Source organism: Pelmatolapia mariae, linkage group LG3_W (assembly GCF_036321145.2).
Source record: "Pelmatolapia mariae isolate MD_Pm_ZW linkage group LG3_W, Pm_UMD_F_2, whole genome shotgun sequence".
In the NCBI taxonomy this organism is placed as follows: domain Eukaryota; kingdom Metazoa; phylum Chordata; class Actinopteri; order Cichliformes; family Cichlidae; genus Pelmatolapia; species Pelmatolapia mariae.
The window spans coordinates 33490243-33510993 of NC_086229.1; the positions used below are offsets into that span (position 1 = coordinate 33490243).

A 20751-nucleotide genomic window follows, 5' to 3' on the forward strand; every position below is an offset into this window, starting at 1 on the left:
AATTAAACCCTCGCATGAGCCAAGTCTTTCTATCTTTCTTTCTATGGTAAACAAACCCGTCCACTCGATTCTGTTTTTTCAGCTTCTAAAGCTATAACATAGGCTATTATATTATATTATATTATATTTCAAACATTAGTTCACTTGTCTTCCAAACCCCAGCAGCTGTCTGTTGCAGGTCTGAGTGTTTACTAAAATAAAAGCTTTCTAACATCTCACCTGTTTGTTTCTATTCACACATACATGTGTATTATGTTTATTAACAGAGAGATGAAGCTTGTGTTTCCGTCATGTAGTGACTGTGCTTAACTCTATGAAGCTTATTAGACATTATATAACAGATCATATATAAAAGTGAATTTTCCCAAAGTGCTTAAGATATTTTTGAATTATCTTTTGTTTTCCTTAAAGAAATCTAGAACATGTGCCATTTTTTTCATGTCGTGTGTAATTTCCATTAGAAATATTAATGACAGTTAAATGAAGAGGGGATGGAGCTGTGATGTCATCAAGTACACTGCTGTTTAACGATCGCTGCGTTGCTCGGCAAGTCTCGCCTGTGAGCTTACGAAGTCCGGACTAGCGGAGTATTGAGAGACGGCCTCAGTTTTCTTTGTGCGCCATCATCTGCAGAGTGACGGATCTGTCTGAGAGCTGTCGGTGGTTCGGTGAGGATCAGCTGTAACTTTTTATGGTCAAGATGTTGATGATCGTGCTGCTCTTACACGGTAAGAACCCGCTCTGAACTCACACACGTACGGACACACACACGGACGTGGCTCCAGACTGTTTTTATAGCCGCTCATGTTCACGTTAGGCACATTATTCTGTACTCAAGCTCGTTCATGTGACGAAGCTCGTCCCCGGGACCTCCATGCATGGCGGATCCTGCACTTTCAGCTGGTTTGATCCCACACACCGATCATGTGTGTGGTTAAACGTGTGTAGTACAGACAGCAGTGAGGGCGGAGCCTTTCACTGATCGTTTTTACAAGAGCGACTTATTGATTGATTGATTTCCCATGAGTAAGTTTCCTAATAAAGGTGGATGAAGCTGAGAGAAGCAGTCAACAGAAAACAATAACAGCGCTGTTTTAACGGCCGAAATGCAAAGATTCATTTACTCAAACACAGAACAGAAAGAAAGGCAGCAGCCTGTGTTCAGAAAACCCCCCAAAAACATTTGATTTCAATAAAAACCACAATGGTGGGGAGGGAGACAAAGAGAAACTGGCTTCTTTTCCCACTACAACCGTGTTTACAGGCTGTTCCAGTGTTTCTCTGTCTGACACAGTCGACCAAACAACAGATACACATTTAAACAAAAGGAAGTTAACAATCTAAATGTTTCTTCCAGCAAACATAAAAACCCTCGTATGTAATGTCAAATCTTTTGTGCGATTTGGTGCATCTTAAATAAATAAATGAATAATCCACAAAGTAAGCTGTATTAATGCTGAAACCAACAAAAGTAAAACAAAACTTATCAATTCTTTGACAGGAAAACGAGCATGTTTACTTGATCAGGTGTTAGCAGTGTTGTTAACAATATTAGCAGCGGTGCTGAAGACGCGTTGAAGATTTCTGTGCCATGTGTGACATCAATGGGAACCGTTCTTCTTCTACGACCTCCTCGCTGAGCTAACTCCATTTCTATCTGCACCTTCTCCTCCAGTGTGCAGCAGGTTGGAGGCCTCCCTCTCCCCAAAAGGCTGCCCAAAGAATGAGGCTTCTTCTTTGGTGGCTGTGTTACACTTTCTTCTCCTCCTTCATTTTTCACCTTAATGTGCACTTTCCAGAAATCCACCATCTCAGCCTGCAGTTTACTTTGGATAAAGTCAAGCCGGGCTGCTGTCACATGGTTCCTTTGTAGCGAGGGTCAAGCAAAGTTGCAGTCTGCAGCAAGCGCGGGCTATTTTATTGTCATATTTTATATCCAATTGTACCAAAATCTCTTCTTTTATGACTCTTGTCATTTTTGCATCACCTGCCTCCACTTTGAGAGCTGAATCTCTCAGATGGTGAAGCATGGGCACGATGGAAGAAACAGTCACATCATTTTCTGTGGATAAAATGTCAGTAAAATCAGTGATGGGCCTCAGTGCTGCGTTCACAGCCTCCAAAACACACATGTCCTGCCACGTCAAGTTGGGTAACGAATGGCGGCTCCTGTCTGAAGGAAAAACTCTTTTTCCAATGTTGCAGCAGTTCGAGTTCCTTTTGTTCCTTGTGGACTCCCGTCGTCTCTGCCAGCTGTATGCAAATGATGCATTAATGGAGCCAAACGCTCTGTCAGTGTTTGTCTTTTCTTTCTTGATGGCATTGTTTACTGCAACATTTAAGTTCCGGTCATGCGGTCTGAACACTGGACTTCATTTATCTCTCTGCAGGACAATCAGAAGAAGAAGAATCTGAAGAAGAGAGTATCAATTGCGTTGAGGGACCAGTTGATCAAATCCATTTTCTTTAGGTTTTAGAGAACAAGACTAAGAGACTCTGAGGGTTAGAGTTAGACCAGACTAGACAAGGACATGAGAAGTCAAGCAGGAACGATAAGGTGATGGAGAGAGAGAAAGATGCAGCCGCCTCCGTCAAGAGCCAAAGCAAAAACCTGTTTATTGAATAATCTGAAACTCTCGAAAAAGAGTTTATTAATATCTTCTCTAATCTCTTTGAGACAGCTTTGCAGATTATTTTGAAGCCTACATTAATAAGGGATATTGTACGATAGCTTGAGGTAAATACAGGGTCTTTGCCTGGTTTAAGCAGGAGACTAATATTGGCAGAATTCATATTTGGCAGTAGTCTGCCATTTTCCTTGATTTCCTGCAACATTCTGTGGAATACAGGTACAAGAAGTGTCCAAAATTCTGCAGCAAGTCTGTCTGGAGCCTTATTAGTGGGCATACTTATCAGGGCTTCCTGGAGTTCACCTGGCGTCAGTGGCGAATCCAGTGCCATTGCTTGATTGTCTAATAATTTTGGAAGAGCTACGTTGTCAAGAAACTGGTCAATTTCATTTTTAGACGGGTTTATATGCGGTGAATATAAAGTTTCATAGATATTCCTGAAAATGTTGTTTAATCTTTCAGGGTCATATCTTATTTTCCCAGATAAATCATTTACAGCTCATATAGTTGTTTTTTTATTTATTTATTTTTAACTGTTTAGCTAGAAATCGACCGGATTTGTTACTGCGTTCAAAATTCTGCCAGCGAAGTCTTTGTACTAAGAATTGTATTTCATTTATTAATAATTTCATTTAATTCTAGTTTTGTTTTGTGAATTTTGTTCAGTGTTTCCTGATCTTGGTGGGACACGTAGGCTTCTTCTAAGGAGTTGATGTTTTTTTCTAATTCCTGAATAATTTTGTTTTCTCCTTTCTTTTGTGTGATGAGAAAGACATTGTTTTACCTCTCATCACAGCTTTCCCTGCTTCACATAGAACAGATGCTGTTGTTCCACACAGGTCATTATAGTCTAAATATAGAGTCCACTCTTTTTAAAAATATTTAATAAAGTCTTCATCTTTAAGCAGTGATGTATTAAATCTCCAGTTTTTACTTTAGGAGATAATCCAGACGAGACTGGGAGTGATGGACATGTGAGAAGAAAGTATATTTCTTACTTTTGGGGTGACGGGAACCTCTTTTCTCTGGTGCCAGCTACATTTACATTCCATGTGACAACCTTAGTGTGCCCATATTTGTGTGTGTATGGCTAATGATGCACGCTGTGGGTGACACTTAGACGGGCGAGGAGAGGAAATACATCACTCCTGTGTAAAGAGAAAGAAAAAATGTGAAGAGATGCTCCATAAGTCTGACTGTGTGTGTGCATAATAACTAATATGAGTGAACGCGCTTGAGTGTGTGTGTCCTATAAGTCTGTGTGTGCAGTGAGACTGTTGTACTTGTGTTGTGGGAGGGATGAAAGAGAAAACTTGAAAGAAAAAAGAGAACATTGTAATTAACACTTTAACGCCATGGAGACTTTCAGTGTTTTAATATAATTTGACATCATGTTGAATTAATAAGCTGATATTAATAACTTCAACAGATGTTAATGGAAGATTAACAAGAATCTGTACTGTACACATGGTGGTGGAGAGGCCTTTAACCTTTAATGATCTCTGGCCTTTAGTGACCTCTGTCCTCCTGTTGCAGGTGTGTGTGTGCTGCTGCTGGCTGCACCGACGGTTTCTGCAGGTGAGTTGATGGAAGTGTAAGTTCAGACATTTCTGTAAATGGTAAAAAAGAAAATTCTGCAGATTTACAGCATATTGTCTGTGTCATTACCATAATTTTGTCATTAATGGAAAAATTGAAAGTTCTGTTTATATTCCCATTAAAAGGCACTTCTTTTCACAGTAACTCATTAAATGTACACTAGTGGTCATGGTTCTGGGTCATTTTGACCCAGCATTTTCAGTTTCTTGTGTTTTGGTATTCTTCTGTATTATGATTCATGTTCTGATTCTGTAGTTGTGCTGTTTTGATTATTATTATTATAGGTTTCAGATTGGTCCTGGTAATGAGTTTAGTTCCTAGGTTTCATTCTTGTGTCCTCATGTTTAGTGTAGGTTTATTTCAGTGTCAAGTCTGCATCTTTGTGATTTGTTTCTGGTTTCCTCTTTTACTTTGAAGGTCCATGTCTTATGTCAATGTCAGTGTTTTCAATTTTTCTTCTCCCCGTCTCGTTAGCCCTAATTTATCCCAGTTGTGTCTCCCTCCTGTTTCCTATTCCCTGATCGCTCCACTGTGTATTTAAGCCCCCTGTGTTTGCCTTTGCCCTCTGTTGCGTCATTAATATTTGGTACCCTGTCCATGCTGTGTGTTTTGTCTGATGCTCCTGTTTAGTTTTTCTCGTCCTGCATTTCAGTCCTTAGTTTCCCTGTTCAGAGTTTTGTTTTAGGTGAGTTTAATTTATTAAGAGTTTTCCCCAGCAATAAAGCTGCGCTTTAAGTTTAACCTCCCTGTTTTGAGTCCTGCGTTTGGGTCCTTTCCTGCCTGCTGCACACAGCCCAACATGACATTACAGGTCAAAAGAACACTTCAATTTTTCCAGTTGTTTATTGAAAATGATGCAGTTTAATGTCTCATTGCACTCTGAAATAAAAGCATGGTACAAATAAGCAAGTCAAGTTAAGAAATCATGGAATCAATTTATAGACCAAAATGTATTTGACTCATCAAAGTAGCCCCCTTTGGCAAATATAACAGCTGAACACACCCGTGCCATTCTTTCTGCAATAGCAATCAAATATTTTCCCAGAAGTTCCCATAAATGTGGAACTTGTAGGTTGCTTTGTTTGCACTCTTCTGTCCAGGTCTGTCACGTCCATGCGGCCAAACACAAAGGAGTGGACTTAATCGCAGACAAAACTCGGAGACCTGATGTGAAGTTTATTACAAAAATGAGAAACAAAAACAAAACACACTTAACAAGTAAGCCATGAAGGGCGCGAGCCTAATAATTTGAGTTTCTGTTCCATTTCCTCATCTGTGTCCATGCCTGGGTCCACACACACCTTCACTCGGTCTGCTCGCGGACCGTGACATGACTGTGAACTGAGCAGGGAGGCAGGCAGGTGAGTAAACACTGAAAACTGTGAGCAGACCAACAGCTGAATTAGCAACAGCAGTGCAGGAATCCAAAAGGTTACTGAGAGCAGAGAGAAACACGGTCAACTCCAACAAAGCAATGGTTAGAAGGTTGGACTATGACAACATTCACTGACTGATGTTAGCAGACGATCTCGCAAGAAATGGTTGTGAGCTCTGGTCTTAAATCCCAGCAGGCTGATTACACACAGGTGTTACCAATGCGAGTAGAATGGTGGCTCCACCCCGAGGTGGAAACACCGGTACAATGGAAAAAACCCAGCACTGACTGAAACCTTGACAAGTTCATCCTAAACTAACTCGATGGAGTTCAATTCTGGAGATTGCTGGACACTCCATGTTTTCAAGCTCACCATCTTCTTCTTCTTCTAGGGTCAATCGTGGCTCAAGAGTTGGGAGTTTGCCTTGTAATTGGAAGGTTTCCGGTTCGAGCCCCGGCTCCGACTGTCTCGGTCGTTGTGTCCTTGGGCAAGACACTTCACCCGTTGCCTACTGTTGGCGGTCAGAGGGCCCGGTGGCGCCAGTGTCCGGCAGCCTCGCCTCTGTCAGTGCGCCCCAGGGTGGCTGTGGCTACAACGTAGCTTGCCATCACCAGTGTGTGAATAAGTGGATGACTGAATGTGTAAAGTGCTTTGGGGTCCTTAGGGACTAATAGAGCGCTATACAAATACAGGTCATTTACCATTTTTTCCTGAGGTAGTTCTGGTACAGCTTGGACTTATTTTCTGGGTCAATATCTTGCTGTAGGATGAACACCTGACCAACTAGATCCATAGCAGAGGGTACTGCATGGTGCTGCAGAATGCTGCGGTAGCTGTTTTGGTTCAGTATACATCACCAAGCTGGATCTAGCAAACAGCCCCAGATAGTGTTTTCTTTATTCCCTGAGACCAGCTGCACTGGATCATCACCAGCTTCATCATCACCAACCTCCAAAGATGGCGCTCATCAGAGGGCGACATCGTAGAGCACTCTGAGTCAAGTTACGTTTTACATTCCTCTTCCTTACTACTCTCTTGTGCTGAGCTAAGACACATATTAAATCTGAACCTGCTGGAATCCTGTCCAGAGCTAACATGCTACGCTGACCTGATGCTAGGCCGGCGCGAAGCAGAGGACTCTCCTGAGAACAACAAGCTGGAGTGGAGGCAGACGGGAAGGAGCTGACAGAAGGTTCCGGTGCATGATTAGCAAAGGAAGGCCACTGCTTGCAAACATTCAGTAGTTGGAAAATAAAATGGATGAACTCCATGCTCGGATTTTCACACAAAGAGACATTCAGGAGTGCTCCATACTGGGTTTCTGTGAAACCTGGCTTGGGGAGAGAACACCTGCTATGGCAACAACACCAGAGGATTAATCGCTCATCAGAGGACAGAAGCACTTTGGACAGTGGCAAGATCCGCGGTGGCGGAAGGCAGCCCTCATTAAGCAAACCCAGTCACAGTCACGACTATTAACACCTTACAGTGTTTATTACATAAACTGGTGTACGTCTGTTTGTGCCCCTCCCAGGACTGTGCGTAGGTTTCCCAATTAAAAACCCTTGGTCAATGGAGACATTAAACAGAAAGTCAGGGAGAGGAGGGAGGCCTTGAAGGCAGGAGATCAGGCAGAGCATAAGAGAGCCCGCTATGAACTGTTGGCGTCCATCAGAGCTGCAAAGAGGGCCCACTCAGAAAAGTTTGAAGGCTACTACCTCAACAAAAACAATACACGTAGTATGTGGCAGGGAATTCAAGGTGTCACAAACTACAGGGGAACCACAACAACATCCACAGACCCCTGAGACACCACCGTTCCAGACAGCCTCAACACCTTCTATGCCAGGTTTGACAGACTGAACACAGACACACCCTCAAAGACCCCCTGAAACCCCACAGACACTGTCTTCCAGGTGACACACTGGTGCTGAAAGCTCTGAAAAAGGTGAACCCCCACAAGGCGGTGCAACCTGATAGAGTTCCTCCCAGAGTACTGAAGGCCTGTGGGGAACAACTAGCTGGAGTGTACACTGGCATCTTCAGCCTGTCACTATCCCAGGCAGTAGTCCCATGCATTTTTAAAACCTCCATCATTATACCAGTTTCCAAAAAAACAGACCTATCCGCCCTGAACAACTTCAGATCAACGGCACTCACACCAGTCGCTCTTCCTGGACTACAGCTCTGCTTTCAACATCATCCCTCCGGGCAAGCTGACTGAGAAGCTGACTGCAGGTTACATTAGACCTGAGCTGGAATCTCAACAACACAGCAACAGTGATTTATTTTATTAAGCTGTTCAGGAAAGCTGGCTTGAACCACTGCCCTACAGAGGACTGAAAGAGAGCATCCTCACCGCAGGCACCACTGTCTGGTATGGAAACTCCACACATGCAGAGAGGAAGGCTCTGCAAAGAGTCAGAAAGACAGTGGAGAGGATTACAGAGAATAAACTTCCTTCCATGGACTCTCTGTACACACAATGCTGCCAGGAAAGAGCAGAGAGAATTATTAGGGACTCACACCATCCAGCTCACTGCTCAGACACAAAAATTGTACGTACAATCTGAGACACAACAGAGCAGACAGCATCATCACACACAGAACAAGGTTATTCAGCAGCTTCTTCCCCGCAACTGTCAGACTGATGGCAAACAGAAAACACTGAACACCTAAAAATAACACAGCACTACTTTACCTCATTCTGAATGAAGTTGGAAAAATCATGGATGAATACGCAATTATTTACTCAGATCTGTGAAATGTGCAATATTATGTTTACAACCCTATTACACTATTTATATGTAATATACCATTTGAACTCTCACCAGCAAGTACTTGTATCAGCACACAACCTGTACAATGTTTCTTATATCCTTGATATTGTAAATACTACTAGAAGACTGCTCCACTCTTTGCTTGATCTCTACTTTCTTAACTTTCTTTGCTTTTACCTTTTAAATGTGACATGGATACCGAGCTCTGCAAAAAGAATTCCAATGTGCATATGACTGTTGGTCCTGTGAACAAATGGCAAATAAAAATCTTGAATCATAAGTTTGGATCTTCATCCTTTTTCACTCAGTCAAGTCTTTCCTTTTGTTGGCCGTTCCTCTGAAAACCAAAGTGTGTGATCACAGCTGAAATAAGGGAGATTTTTCCACTTTAAAGTGCTTCAATTAGTGATGCTGTTGATCCACAAATTAAATCAACTCTAAGGATCTGAATGTTCATGACAAACACAAATATCTGCTTATTATGAGGCTAAAAGCTTGATGTAGTTTATAATATGTCAGCAGCATATAACAGCCCTGCACACCAGCACTGTGCTTCTACTAGACTTTAATCAACATATAGTTATGATTTATCATCTCTGTGTGTCCTCCAGTGTCTCTGTCTGTCAGTCCAAACCTTCAGCAGGTCTTCAGAGGATCTTCTTCAGTGTATCTGAGTTGTGTTGATGATGGACAGACAGCTGATGGATGGACAGTGAAGAGGACCAGAGGAGGACTCACTGAGGACTGTGGAGCAGCTCCAGGCTTTGGGAGGCTTCTTGGTTCCTACTGTGTTGTGGATCTTTCTGCTCCCAGTGAAACTTTCTGGTGTGAGGACTCCTCTGGACAGCAGAGTGACAGAGTCTCCTTCAGTGTCCAATCAGACACTACAGGTGAGATGTTCCAGCTGTGTCTCTGTCTCTGTGTGACTCTGCTCTCATTAACTCTGTTTGTCTTTGCTGGTCAGATAGAGCTGTCATCCTGGAGATCCATGCACTTCCTGTGAGGACAGGAAGTGATGTCATTCTGCGCTGCAGACAGAGGAATGGTGCCACAGTCGCAGCTTATTTCTTCATCAAAGGAAGTTCTGTTGGTCCTAAACCAGAGCACATCATCACTAACATCACGCAGGCTGATGAAGGTCTCTACTCATGTTCTACTGAACAGGGTGGAAAGTCTCCTCAGAGCTCTCTGAGGGTCAGAGGTCAGAACACTGACATCACTTCCTGTTTAAAAGCTGATGTAACATTGTGACCTGATAATAACCTTCTTTATCACCTCTTCTGCAGATTCTCCTACCATCATTCATCCTCCTCCTCCTCACTGTCCTCCTCCTCCAAGCACCTCCACAAACTTTGATCCTCCTCTTTTGCTCGACAAAAAAGGTCAGTAAAAACATACAGTGGCATCAACTGCATAACCCAGTGTCTGCAACAGTCAAACCTCTGCTGCCAGTGTACAGGGTACCCCAACCTTACCTGTCCAGCCTCCCACCAACACACTCTGTTTTACATACACAGAAGCCTTCAAACACCAAAGACCATCACACTTCCTCCTCCATGTTTGACAGTCGATGCCACACACTGTGGATTCATCCTTTCACCTACTCGATGGTGTACAAAGATCCTGCGTGATGAACCGAAGATTTCAAACTTTGATTCATCAGTCCATAATACCTTCTTCCAGTCTTCAGTAGTTACTTAATGAGAGTAACGTATTCAGAATACTTTCGATTACTTAATATATTATCATGTTTTCTACAACTACATGAATGTACTATTGCTGTGATTTATTACTATTACTGTAGGTTACTCTCCATACTAATACCAATTAGATGTTTAAATCTTAATATAAATGAGTAATAGTAGGTGGACATTAGGCAAGGCTGCACTTTTTGCAGCGAGCTCGTATAGAAAACTATTCCGCGCCTATATAAAACAGGCGACTCAGAACCGTAGTAAAGGGACCTCTGGCTAATACGTCGGGTTCGTGTTGGGCTCGTAGCTGAAAACTAGCTTTACTTTGTTGTCTGGATCAACTTTGCTAGCGAGAGACAGAGAGAGGCGTTGAAAGGCTGCTGCAACGGAGCTCATTGTTTCAGAGGAAAACACAAACACAGTGTACAGTCGAGTCTTAATGCTCATCAGGCACTCTTCTTGGCTGCAGTGGTTATTATTATATTTACATGCTTCCAGCTCCCGTTTCTGCTCAGTGACAACTTTTGCTTTTTCTCCCTTCTGGTGCTCACAGACATATAACAGGTATGGCAGTCCATTCTCCCTGCAGCACGGACTACACTGCCCATGAGGCTACATCCTTTAGGGCTATGCTTGTAACACTCTGCCTATTGCCTTCATACTAAATAATTTTTTGTATAATAACTTTTACAAATATTTCTTCACGCCATTATGCAGGCCGCAAGTAGAGGTGACATGTGCCACGAGATTGAGACACAGGCCTTAGAGCCTCTTAATGCATGTTTGTTTGGGTTTCCACCTGCGTGGAATTACCAAAAATAGAGAGGACATAGCCTAATATTTGAAACAGGAAACACTGCCGTGTAATCCATTTATTTCAACAAAGTAACTGTATTCTGAACTAGGATGCTCCAAAGCCACACAGAAAACCATCACTGTGTGGCGCCACGATGGTGACTCTGCACTGCAGCACTGCTTTAACTGCACAGACTGGCAGGTCTTCAGGGATGCTGCTGTGTATAAGGGGAAGCTGGATTTAGAGGAGTATACATCGGCTGTCCTCAGCTACATTAGTAAGTGTGTGGAGGATGTTACCACCACCAAGTCTGTGATGTGCTATCCAAACCAGAAACCCTGGCTGAATGCAGAAGTCCATTCCCTGCTGAAACTCAGGGACGCCCTCTTCAGGTCTGGTGATGCACAGAAACTCAAGAGGGCTAGGAGAGAACTGACTGCAGGTGTAAGGAGAGCCAAAGCCACATGCGCACAGAAGATTCAGGTTCATTTTTCTTCCCAGGACCCACGCAGTATGTGGAAGGGTATCTAGTGCATCACTGACCACAAAACTGGGGATAGGCAACGCCCCAGGGACCCTTCTCTGCCTGAGACTCTCAACCAGTTCTACGCCCGCTTTGAGGACCCTAACACGCACCCAACCAGGATCAGACTCTCCCCACCACCAGATGAAGAAACCCTCAGTGTGACAGCAGCTGAAGTGAAGCGGACCCTCAAGAGGATTAACCCCCGCAAAGCTGCCGGCCCAGACAACATCCCCGTGCAGGTTTTGAGGAACTGTGCTGATCAGCTCTCTGTGGTCCTGAAAGACATTTTTAACTCCTTCCTCATCCAGGCAGCTGTCCCCACCTGTATGAAGACCGCCACCATCGTTCCAGCCCCCAAGAGTTCTGCTGTGACAGGTCTAAATGACTATCAGCCAGTAGCCCTCACGCCGATCGTCACGAAATGCTTTGAGAGGTTGATTATGGCCCACATCAAAGCCACCATCAGTGTCACTTCAGATCCACACCAGTACGCCTACCGGAAGAATCAATCCACAGAAGATGCCATCTCTTCTGTGGTTCACACCACCCTCACCCCCCTGGAGGAGAAGAATTCCTACGTCTGTCTGCTCTTCGTGGACTTCTCATCCGCTTTCAAGACAATTATCCTGCAGACACTTGTTGACAAATTACTGACCCTGGGACTGAGCTCCTCTCTTTGTAAGTGGGTCCTGGACTTTCTGACCAACAGACCGCAGTCTGTGAGGATCCACAATGTCTCCTCCTCTTCCACAGTCCTCAGCACTGGCTCCCCTCAGGGCTGTGTGCTAAGTCCCCTCCTGTTCACGCTGCTTACATATGACTGCTTACCCAACCATCCAGGCTGTCATATTGTGAAGTTTGCGGATGACACAGCTGTGGTTGGTTGCATCACAAACAATGATGAGACTGGCTTCAGGAAGGAGGTGGAACACTTAGAGAACTGGTGCAGGAAAACAATCTCTGCTTAAATGAGAAGAAGACGAAGGAGATGATTGTGGACTTCAGGAGTGGAAGACACACACACACCCCTGCACATAGGAGGATCTGCAGTCAAAGTAGTACCCAGCTACAAGTACCTGGGTACGTACCTGGATAGCAACCTCATCTGGAAAAACAACACTTCCAGCCTGATCAGGAAGGCTCACCAGAGGCTCTACTTCCTGAGGCGGTTGAAGCATGCGGGACTTGAGAGCTTCCTTCTACAGATGTGCGGTGGAGAGTGTTCAGTGCTCTGGCATCAACATGTAGCACAGAAACTGCACTGTGGCAGAGAGGAAAGCTCTACAGAGGGTGGTGAAGGCTGCACAGAGAGCGGTCGGAGGCAGCCTCCCAACCATCACAGACATATACACCTCCAGATGCAGGAAGAGGCCCACCTGTGTCATGAAGGACCCCACTCACCCAACATACTCACTCTTTGTTCCGCTCCCCTCAGGCAGGAGGCTGAGGAGCATTAAATGCAAAACCACAAGACTGAGAAACAGCTTCATTCCAGAAGCTGTGAGACTTCTCAGCGCATAATGGACAAGAAGTGTTATTGTAGCACCTTAATCACTACTGACACTTACTCATTATTTTGTATTTTAAATACATAACGCTGGTACATGTATTCCATTACTCCACAACACTGATCATCGCCAGCTTGGATCTCCATCCTTTTTCACTCAGTCAAGTCTTTCCTTTTGTTGGCCGTTCCTGTGAAAACCAAAGTGTGTGATCACAGCTGAAATAAGGGAGATTTTTCCACTTTAAAGTGCTTCAATTAGTGATGCTGTTGATCCAAACATCAAATCATCTCTAATATCTGAATGTTGATGACAAACACAAATATCTGCTTATTATGAGGCTAAAAGCTTGATGTAAACATAACAGTTTATAATATGTCAGCAGCATATAACAGCCCTGCACACCAACACTGTGCTTATATTAGACTTTAATCAACATATAGTTATGATTTTATCATCTCTGTGTGTCCTCCAGTGTCTCTGTCTGTCAGTCCAAACCTTCAGCAGGTCTTCAGAGGATCTTCTTCAGTGTATCTGAGTTGTGTTGATGATGGACAGACAGCTGATGGATGGACAGTGAAGAGGACCAGAGGAGGACTCACTGAGGACTGTGGAGCAGCTGCAGGCTTTGGGAGGCTTCTTGGTTCCTACTGTGTTGTGGATCTTTCTGCTCCCAGTGAAACCTTCTGGTGTGAGGACTCCTCTGGACAGCAGAGTGACAGAGTCTCCTTCAGTGTCCAATCAGACACTACAGGTGAGATGTTCCAGCTGTGTCTCTGTCTCTGTGTGACTCTGCTCTCATTAACTCTGTTTGTCTCTGATGGTCAGATGAAGGTGTCATCCTGGAGATCCCTGCACTTCCTGTGAGGACAGGAAGTGATGTCATTCTGCGCTGCAGACAGAGGAATGGTGCCACAGTCAAAGCTTATTTCTTCATCAAAGGAAGTTCTGTTGGTCCTAAACCAAAGCACATCATCACTAACATCACACAGGCTGATGAAGGTCTCTACTCATGTTCTACTAATCAGGGTGGAAAATCTCCTCAGAGCTCTCTGAGGTTCAGAGGTCAGAACACTGACATCACTTCCTGTTTAAAAAAATGATGTAACATTGTGACCTGATAATATACTGACTGAACCATCTTTATCATCTCTTCTGCAGATCCTCCTACCATCATCCATCCTCCTCCTCCTCACTGTCCTCCTCCTCCAAGCACCTCCACAAACTTTGATCCTCCTCTTTTGCTCGACAAAAAAGGTCAGTAAAAACATACAGTGGCATCACCTGCATAACCCAGTGTCTGTAACAGTCAAACCTCTGCTGCCAGTGTACAGGGTACCCCAACCTTACCTGTCCAGCCTCCCACCAACACACTCTGTTTTACATACACAGAAGCCTTCAAACACCAAAGACCATCACACTTCCTCCTCCATGTTTGACAGCTGATGCCACACACTGTGGATTCATCCTTTCACCTACTCGATGGTGTACAAAGATCCTGCGTGATGAACCGAAGATTTCAAACTTTGATTCATCAGTCCATAATACCTTCTTCCAGTCTTCAGTAGTTACTTAATGAGAGAATCAGAATCAGAATCAGAATACTTTATTGATCCCTACGGGAAATTATTTTTTGTTACAGTGCTCCATAATAAACAGACATTAACAAGACGGACAATACACTAACTAAGAATAGTACAATATATACAGGCATATATATACATACGTCGTTTATTAATAAATAGCTAAAGAAGAAACATGTGTGTGTTAAGAGGATGCGTTGTACAGGGAGATGGCCACAGGCAGGAATGATTTCCTGTGTCGTTCAGTGGTGCTTTTCGGTATCTCAGTCTCTCACTGAACGTGCTCCTGTGACTGACCAGCATGTCATGGAGTGGGTGGGAGGTGTTATGCAACATTGCCTTTATCTTGGACAACATCCGCCTCTCCAACACCACCTTGAGGGAGTCCAGCTCCATCCCCACAACACTACTGGCCTTATGGATCAGTTTATCGAGTCTGTTTGCATCTGCGACCCTAGTAACGTATTCAGAATAATATATTATCATGTTTTCTACAACTACATGAATGTGCTATTGCTGTGTGATTTATTACTATTACTGTAGGCTACTCGCCATACCAATACCAACTAGATGTTTAAATCTTAATATAAATGAGTAACAGTAAGTGGACATTAGGTAAGGCTGCAGTTTTTGCAGCGATCTCGTATAGAAAACTATTCCGCACATATATAAAACAGGTCAGCGGCTCTGAACAGTAGTAAAGGGGCCTCTGGCTAATATGTCGGGTTCATGTCTGGCTCGTAGCTGAAAACTAGCTTTATTTTGTTGTCTGGATCAACTTTGCTAGCGAGAGACAAAGAGAGGCGTTGAAAAGCTGCTCCAACGGAACTTATTGTTTCAGAGGAAAACACAAACACAGTGTACAGTCGAGTCTTAATAGCTTACTTACAGCTGGGCTCGTCAGGCACTCTTCTTGGCTGCTGTGGTTATTATTATATTTACATGTTTCCAGCTCCCGTTTTTGCTCAGTGACAGCTCGGACTTTTGCTTTTTCTCCCTTCTGGTGCTCACAGACATATAACAGGTATGGCAGTCCATTCTCCCTGCAGCACGGACTACACTGCCCATGAGGCTACATCCTTTAGGGCTATGCTTGTAACACTCTGCCTATTGCCTTCATAGTAAATCATTTTTTGAATATAATTTTTAAAAAAGATATTTCTTCACACCATTATGCAGGCCGCAAGTAGAGGTGACATGTGCCACGAGATTGAGACACAGGCCTTAGAGCCTCTTAATGCGTGTTTGTTTGGGTTTCCACCGGCGTGGAATTACCAAAAATAGAGAGGACATAGCCTAATATTTGAAACAGGAAACACTGCCGTGTAATCCATTTATTTCAACAAAGTAACTGTATTCTGAACTAGGATGCTCCAAAGCCACACAGAAAACCATCACTGTGTGGCCCCACGATGGTGACTCTGCACTGCAGCACTGCTTTAACTGCACAGACTGGCAGGTCTTCAGGGATGCTGCTGTGTATAAGGGGAAGCTGGATTTAGAGGAGTATACATCGGCTGTCCTCAGCTACATTAGTAAGTGTGTGGAGGATGTTACCACCACCAAGTCTGTGATGTGCTATCCAAACCAGAAACCCTGGCTGAATGCAGAAGTCCATTCCCTGCTGAAACTCAGGGACGCCCTCTTCAGGTCTGGTGATGCACAGAAACTCAAGAGGGCTAGGAGAGAACTGACTGCAGGTGTAAAGAGAGCCAAAGCCACATGCGCACAGAAGATTCAGGGTCATTTTTCTTCCCTTGATCCACGCAGTATGTGGAAGGGTATCTAGTGCATCACTGACCACAAAACTGGGGATAGGCAACGCCCCAGGGACCCTTCTCTGCCTGAGACTCTCAACCAGTTCTACGCCCGCTTTGAGGACCCTAACACGCACCCAACCAGGATCAGACTCTCCCCACCACCAGATGAAGAAACCCTCAGTGTGACAGCAGCTGAAGTGAAGCGGACCCTCAAGAGGATTAACCCCCGCAAAGCTGCCGGCCCAGACAACATCCCCGTGCAGGTTTTGAGGAACCGTGCTGATCAGCTCTCTGTGGTCCTGAAAGACATTTTTAACTCCTTCCTCATCCAGGCAGCTGTCCCCACCTGTATGAAGACCGCCACCATCGTTCCAGCCCCCAAGAATTCTGCTGTGACAGGTCTAAATGACTATCAGCCAGTAGCCCTCACGCCGATCGTCACGAAATGCTTTGAGAGGTTGATTATGGTCCACATCAAAGCCACCATCAGTGTCACTTCAGATCCACACCAGTGCGCCTACCGGAAGAATCAATCCACAGAAGATGCCATCTCTTCTGTGGTTCACACCACCCTCACCCCCCTGGAGCAGAAGAATTCCTACGACTGTCTGCTCTTTGTGGACTTCTCATCCGCTTTCAAAACAATTATCCCGCAGACACTTGTTGACAAATTATTGACCCTGGGACTGAGCTCCTCTCTTTGTAAGTGGGTCCTGGACTTCCTGACCAACAGACCGCAGTCTGTGAGGATCCACAATGTCTCCTCATCTTCCACAGTCCTCAGCACTGGCTCCCCTCAGGGCTGTGTGCTAAGTCCCCTCCTGTTCATGCTGCTTACATATGACTGCTTACCCAACCATCCAGGCTGTCATATTGTGAAGTTTGCGGATGACACAGCTGTGGTTGGTTGCATCAGAAACAATGATGAGACTGGCTTCAGGAAGGAGGTGGAACACTTAGAGAACTGGTGCAGGAAAACAATCTCTGCTTAAATGAGAAGAAGACGAAGGAGATGATTGTGGACTTCAGGAGTGGAAGACACACACACACCCCTGCACATCGGAGGATCTGCAGTCAAAGTAGTGCCCAGCTACAAGTACCTGGGTACGTACCTGGATAGCAACCTCATCTGGAAAAACAACACTTCCTGCCTGATCAGGAAGGCTCACCAGAGGCTCTACTTCCTGAGGCGGTTGAAGCATGCGGGACTTGAGAGCTTCCTTCTACAGATGTGCGGTGGAGAGTGTTCAGTGCTCTGGCATCAACATGTAGCACAGAAACTGCACTGTGGCAGAGAGGAAAGCTCTACAGAGGGTGGTGAAGGCTGCACAGAGAGTGGTCGGAGGCAGCCTCCCAACCGTCACGGACATATACACCTCCAGATGCAGGAAGAGGCCCACCTGTGTCATGAAGGACCCCACTCACCCAACATACTCACTCTTTGTCCCGCTCCCCTCAGGCAGGAGGCTGAGGAGCATTAAATGCAAAACCACAAGACTGAGAAACAGCTTCATTCCAGAAGCTGTGAGACTTCTCAGCACATAATGGAGAAGAAGTGTTATTGTAGCACCTTAATCACTACTGACAGTTACTCATTATTTTGTATTTTAAATACATAACGCTGGTACATGTATTCCATTACTCCACAACACTGATCATCACCAGCTTGGATCTTCATCCTTTTTCACTCAGTCAAGTCTTTCCTTTTGTTGGCCGTTCCTCTGAAAACCAAAGTGTGTGATCACAGCTGAAATAAGGGAGAATTTTCCACTTTAAAGTGCTTCAATTAGTGATGCTGTTGATCCACAAATCAAATCACCTCTAAGATCTGAATGTTGAAGACAAACACAAATATTTCTGCTTATTATGATGCTAAGAGCTTGATATAGACATAACAGTTTCTGTGCTTATATTAGACTTTAATCAACATATAGTTATGATTTTATCATCTCTGTGTGTCCTCCAGTGTCTCTGTCTGTCAGTCCAAACCTTCAGCAGTTCTTCAGAGGATCTTCTTCAGTGGATCTGAGTTGTGTTGGTGATGGAGAGACAGTTGATGGATGGACAGTGAAGAGGACCAGAGGAGGACTCACTGAGGACTGTGGAGCAGCTCCAGGCTTTGGGAGGCTTCTTGGTTCCTACTGTGTTGTGGAGCTTTCTGCTCCCAGTGAAACCTTCTGGTGTGAGGACTCCTCTGGACAGCAGAGTGACAGAGTCTCCTTCAGTGTCCAGTCAGACACTACAGGTGAGATGTTCCAGCTGTGTCTCTGTCTCTGTGTGACTCTGCTCTCATTAACTCTGTTTGTCTCTGCTGGTCAGATGAAGGTCTCATCCTGGAGATCCCTGCACTTCCTGTGAGGACAAGAAGTGATGTCATTCTGCGCTGCAGACAAAGGAATGGTGCCACAGTCGCAGCTTATTTCTCCATCAAAGGAAGTTCTGTTGGTCATAGTCTTAAACGAGAGCACATCATCACTAACACCACGCAGGCTGATGAAGGTCTCTACTCGTGTTCTACTGATCAGGGTGGAAAGTCTCCTCAGGGCTCTCTGAGGGTCAGAGGTCAGAACACTGACATCACTTCCTGTTTAAAAAATGATGTAACATTGTGACCTGATAATAAACTGACTGAACCATCATCATCATCTCTTCTGCAGATCCTCCTACCATCATTCATCCTCCTCCAAGTGCCTCCACAAACTTTGATCCTCCTCTTTTGAAAAAAGAAACAGTCTGAGGAGGAGTAGCTGGTGATGAAGAGCAGCCTGTGTGTATATACAGGATAAAGTATTTAGTGTGTATTAAGATGAAGATGCAGCTTTGCTGTGGCCTTCCTCTGCCAACAGATAACAGATAACTAACCTCAGCCAGATGTTCTGCAGCTGTTTCTCTAACATTAGAAGTTTATAATGATGATGACCGCGAGCGTGTTTCTGCTGTTCTGATGGATCTCCACAGAGTGTCCTGACTCTGTGTCACATGTGGGGTCAAAACGCTTCATGTGGTTTAAAGGTCAAAGCTGGTGACTGTCAGGAAGCATCAGACAAACAACATGAAACACCCCCTCTGACCTCAGAGCTCCCTGAGGCCACACCCACACTTCCTGTCAGTCCCTGTGATTGACAGCTGCCTCCATCAGTATCATATATATCCATATAATCACCCTGACGCTATGATGTTGTGATGTTGGTTTTTACTTATTAACATGATGTCTCGTGTCTCTCTGTCACACATACAGTATTTAATCATTTTCTCACACAGTTCTTCTCTTTCAGATTTGTGTTGTTGGGTTTGTTGTCACAGGTCACAAAAAAGTTTCTTACTTCACTCTAACGTATGTGAGTTTGTATTATATTTGCAAACTGATAAAGGGAAAAAGAGTCATACACACACACACACACACACACACACATATATATGTATATATATATATATATATACATAATGTATAAAGAAAAAGAAACTTCCCCTCTCGCCCCTGCGGGCGATCAATCCTTCAAGCTCGGGTCCTCTACCAGAGGCCTGGGAGCTTGAGGGTCCTGCGCAGTATCTTAGCTGTTCCCAGGACTGCGCTCTTCTGGACAGAGATCTCCGATGTTGTTCCCGGGATCTGCTGGAGCCACTCGCCTCGTTTGGGAGTCACCGCACCTAGTGCTCCGATTACCACGGGGACCACCGTTACCTTCACCCTCCACATCCTCTCGAGCTCTTCTCTGAGCCCTTGGTATTTCTCCAGCTTCTCGTGTTCCTTCTTTCTGATGTTGCTGTCATTCGGAACCGCTACATCGATCACTATGGCCATCTTCTCCTGTTTGTCCACCACCACTATGTCCGGTTGGTTAGCCACCACCATTTTGTCCGTCTGTATCTGGAAGTCCCACAGGATCTTTGCACGGTCATTCTCCACCACCCTTGGGGGCATCTCCCATTTTGACCTCGGGACTTCCAGGACATATTCGGCACAGATGTTTCTGTACACTATGCCGGCCACTTGGTTATGGCGTTCCATGTATGCCTTGTCTGCTAGCATCTAGCACCCTGCTGTTATGTGCTGGTGCATCTTTATACAGCCTTCACTTGGGGCCTTACTTGGTGTGATAGACCCCAGCCTCTATGGATCTTGTGCTCCATCTGGCTGGGATCTCACTGTCCATGTGTTGGGGCGGGTCCAGGGGCATACTGTGTCCATCTATGAAAGGGTTACACACAGCCAGGCAAGATGACTGGAAAGAGTCTTCGGTTAGGATTAGGCAGTGAAAAAGCAGTGTGGTTATGGTTAGGGAAACTGACACGGTCATGTTTCCGTCGCCTCATGTTTCGTCATTAAATCCTGAGAAAATGTTAGTAAAGGTTATGGCTGACTCTACCACCCTCAGTGGACTCTGAGACAGCAGCACGAGCCAACTTATTACCTGTTATTTACACTGCGTTTTACATACAGATTTCAGGACACATCAGTAATTGACCTCAAGAGAGTTTTTCGGCCTTTTAACAATTATAGG

The 20751-nt window shown here is 44.7% G+C and overlaps 1 protein-coding gene across 3 annotated transcripts; it reads left to right on the top strand.

Moving 5' to 3' along the window:
* Positions 1-534: 534 nt before the first annotated feature.
* LOC134624394 (uncharacterized) lies at positions 535-19507 on the top strand. Of its 3 annotated transcripts, none has more exons than XM_063469375.1 (11): positions 535-728; positions 4167-4208; positions 8997-9275; positions 9356-9586; positions 9672-9767; positions 13382-13660; positions 13735-13971; positions 14068-14163; positions 18216-18494; positions 18569-18811; positions 18907-19507. In XM_063469375.1, exons 1-11 carry the CDS (start codon positions 692-694, stop codon positions 18984-18986), a joined length of 1899 nt encoding a protein of 632 aa, XP_063325445.1. In that variant the 5' UTR covers positions 535-691; the 3' UTR covers positions 18987-19507. The 3 variants fall into 3 exon arrangements, with proteins under 3 accessions (XP_063325445.1, XP_063325444.1, XP_063325443.1); XM_063469374.1 differs by having other exon boundaries at positions 9350-9586; positions 13741-13971; positions 18907-19506; XM_063469373.1 differs by having other exon boundaries at positions 9350-9586; positions 18907-19505.
* The last annotated feature ends 1244 nt before the right edge of the window (positions 19508-20751 follow it).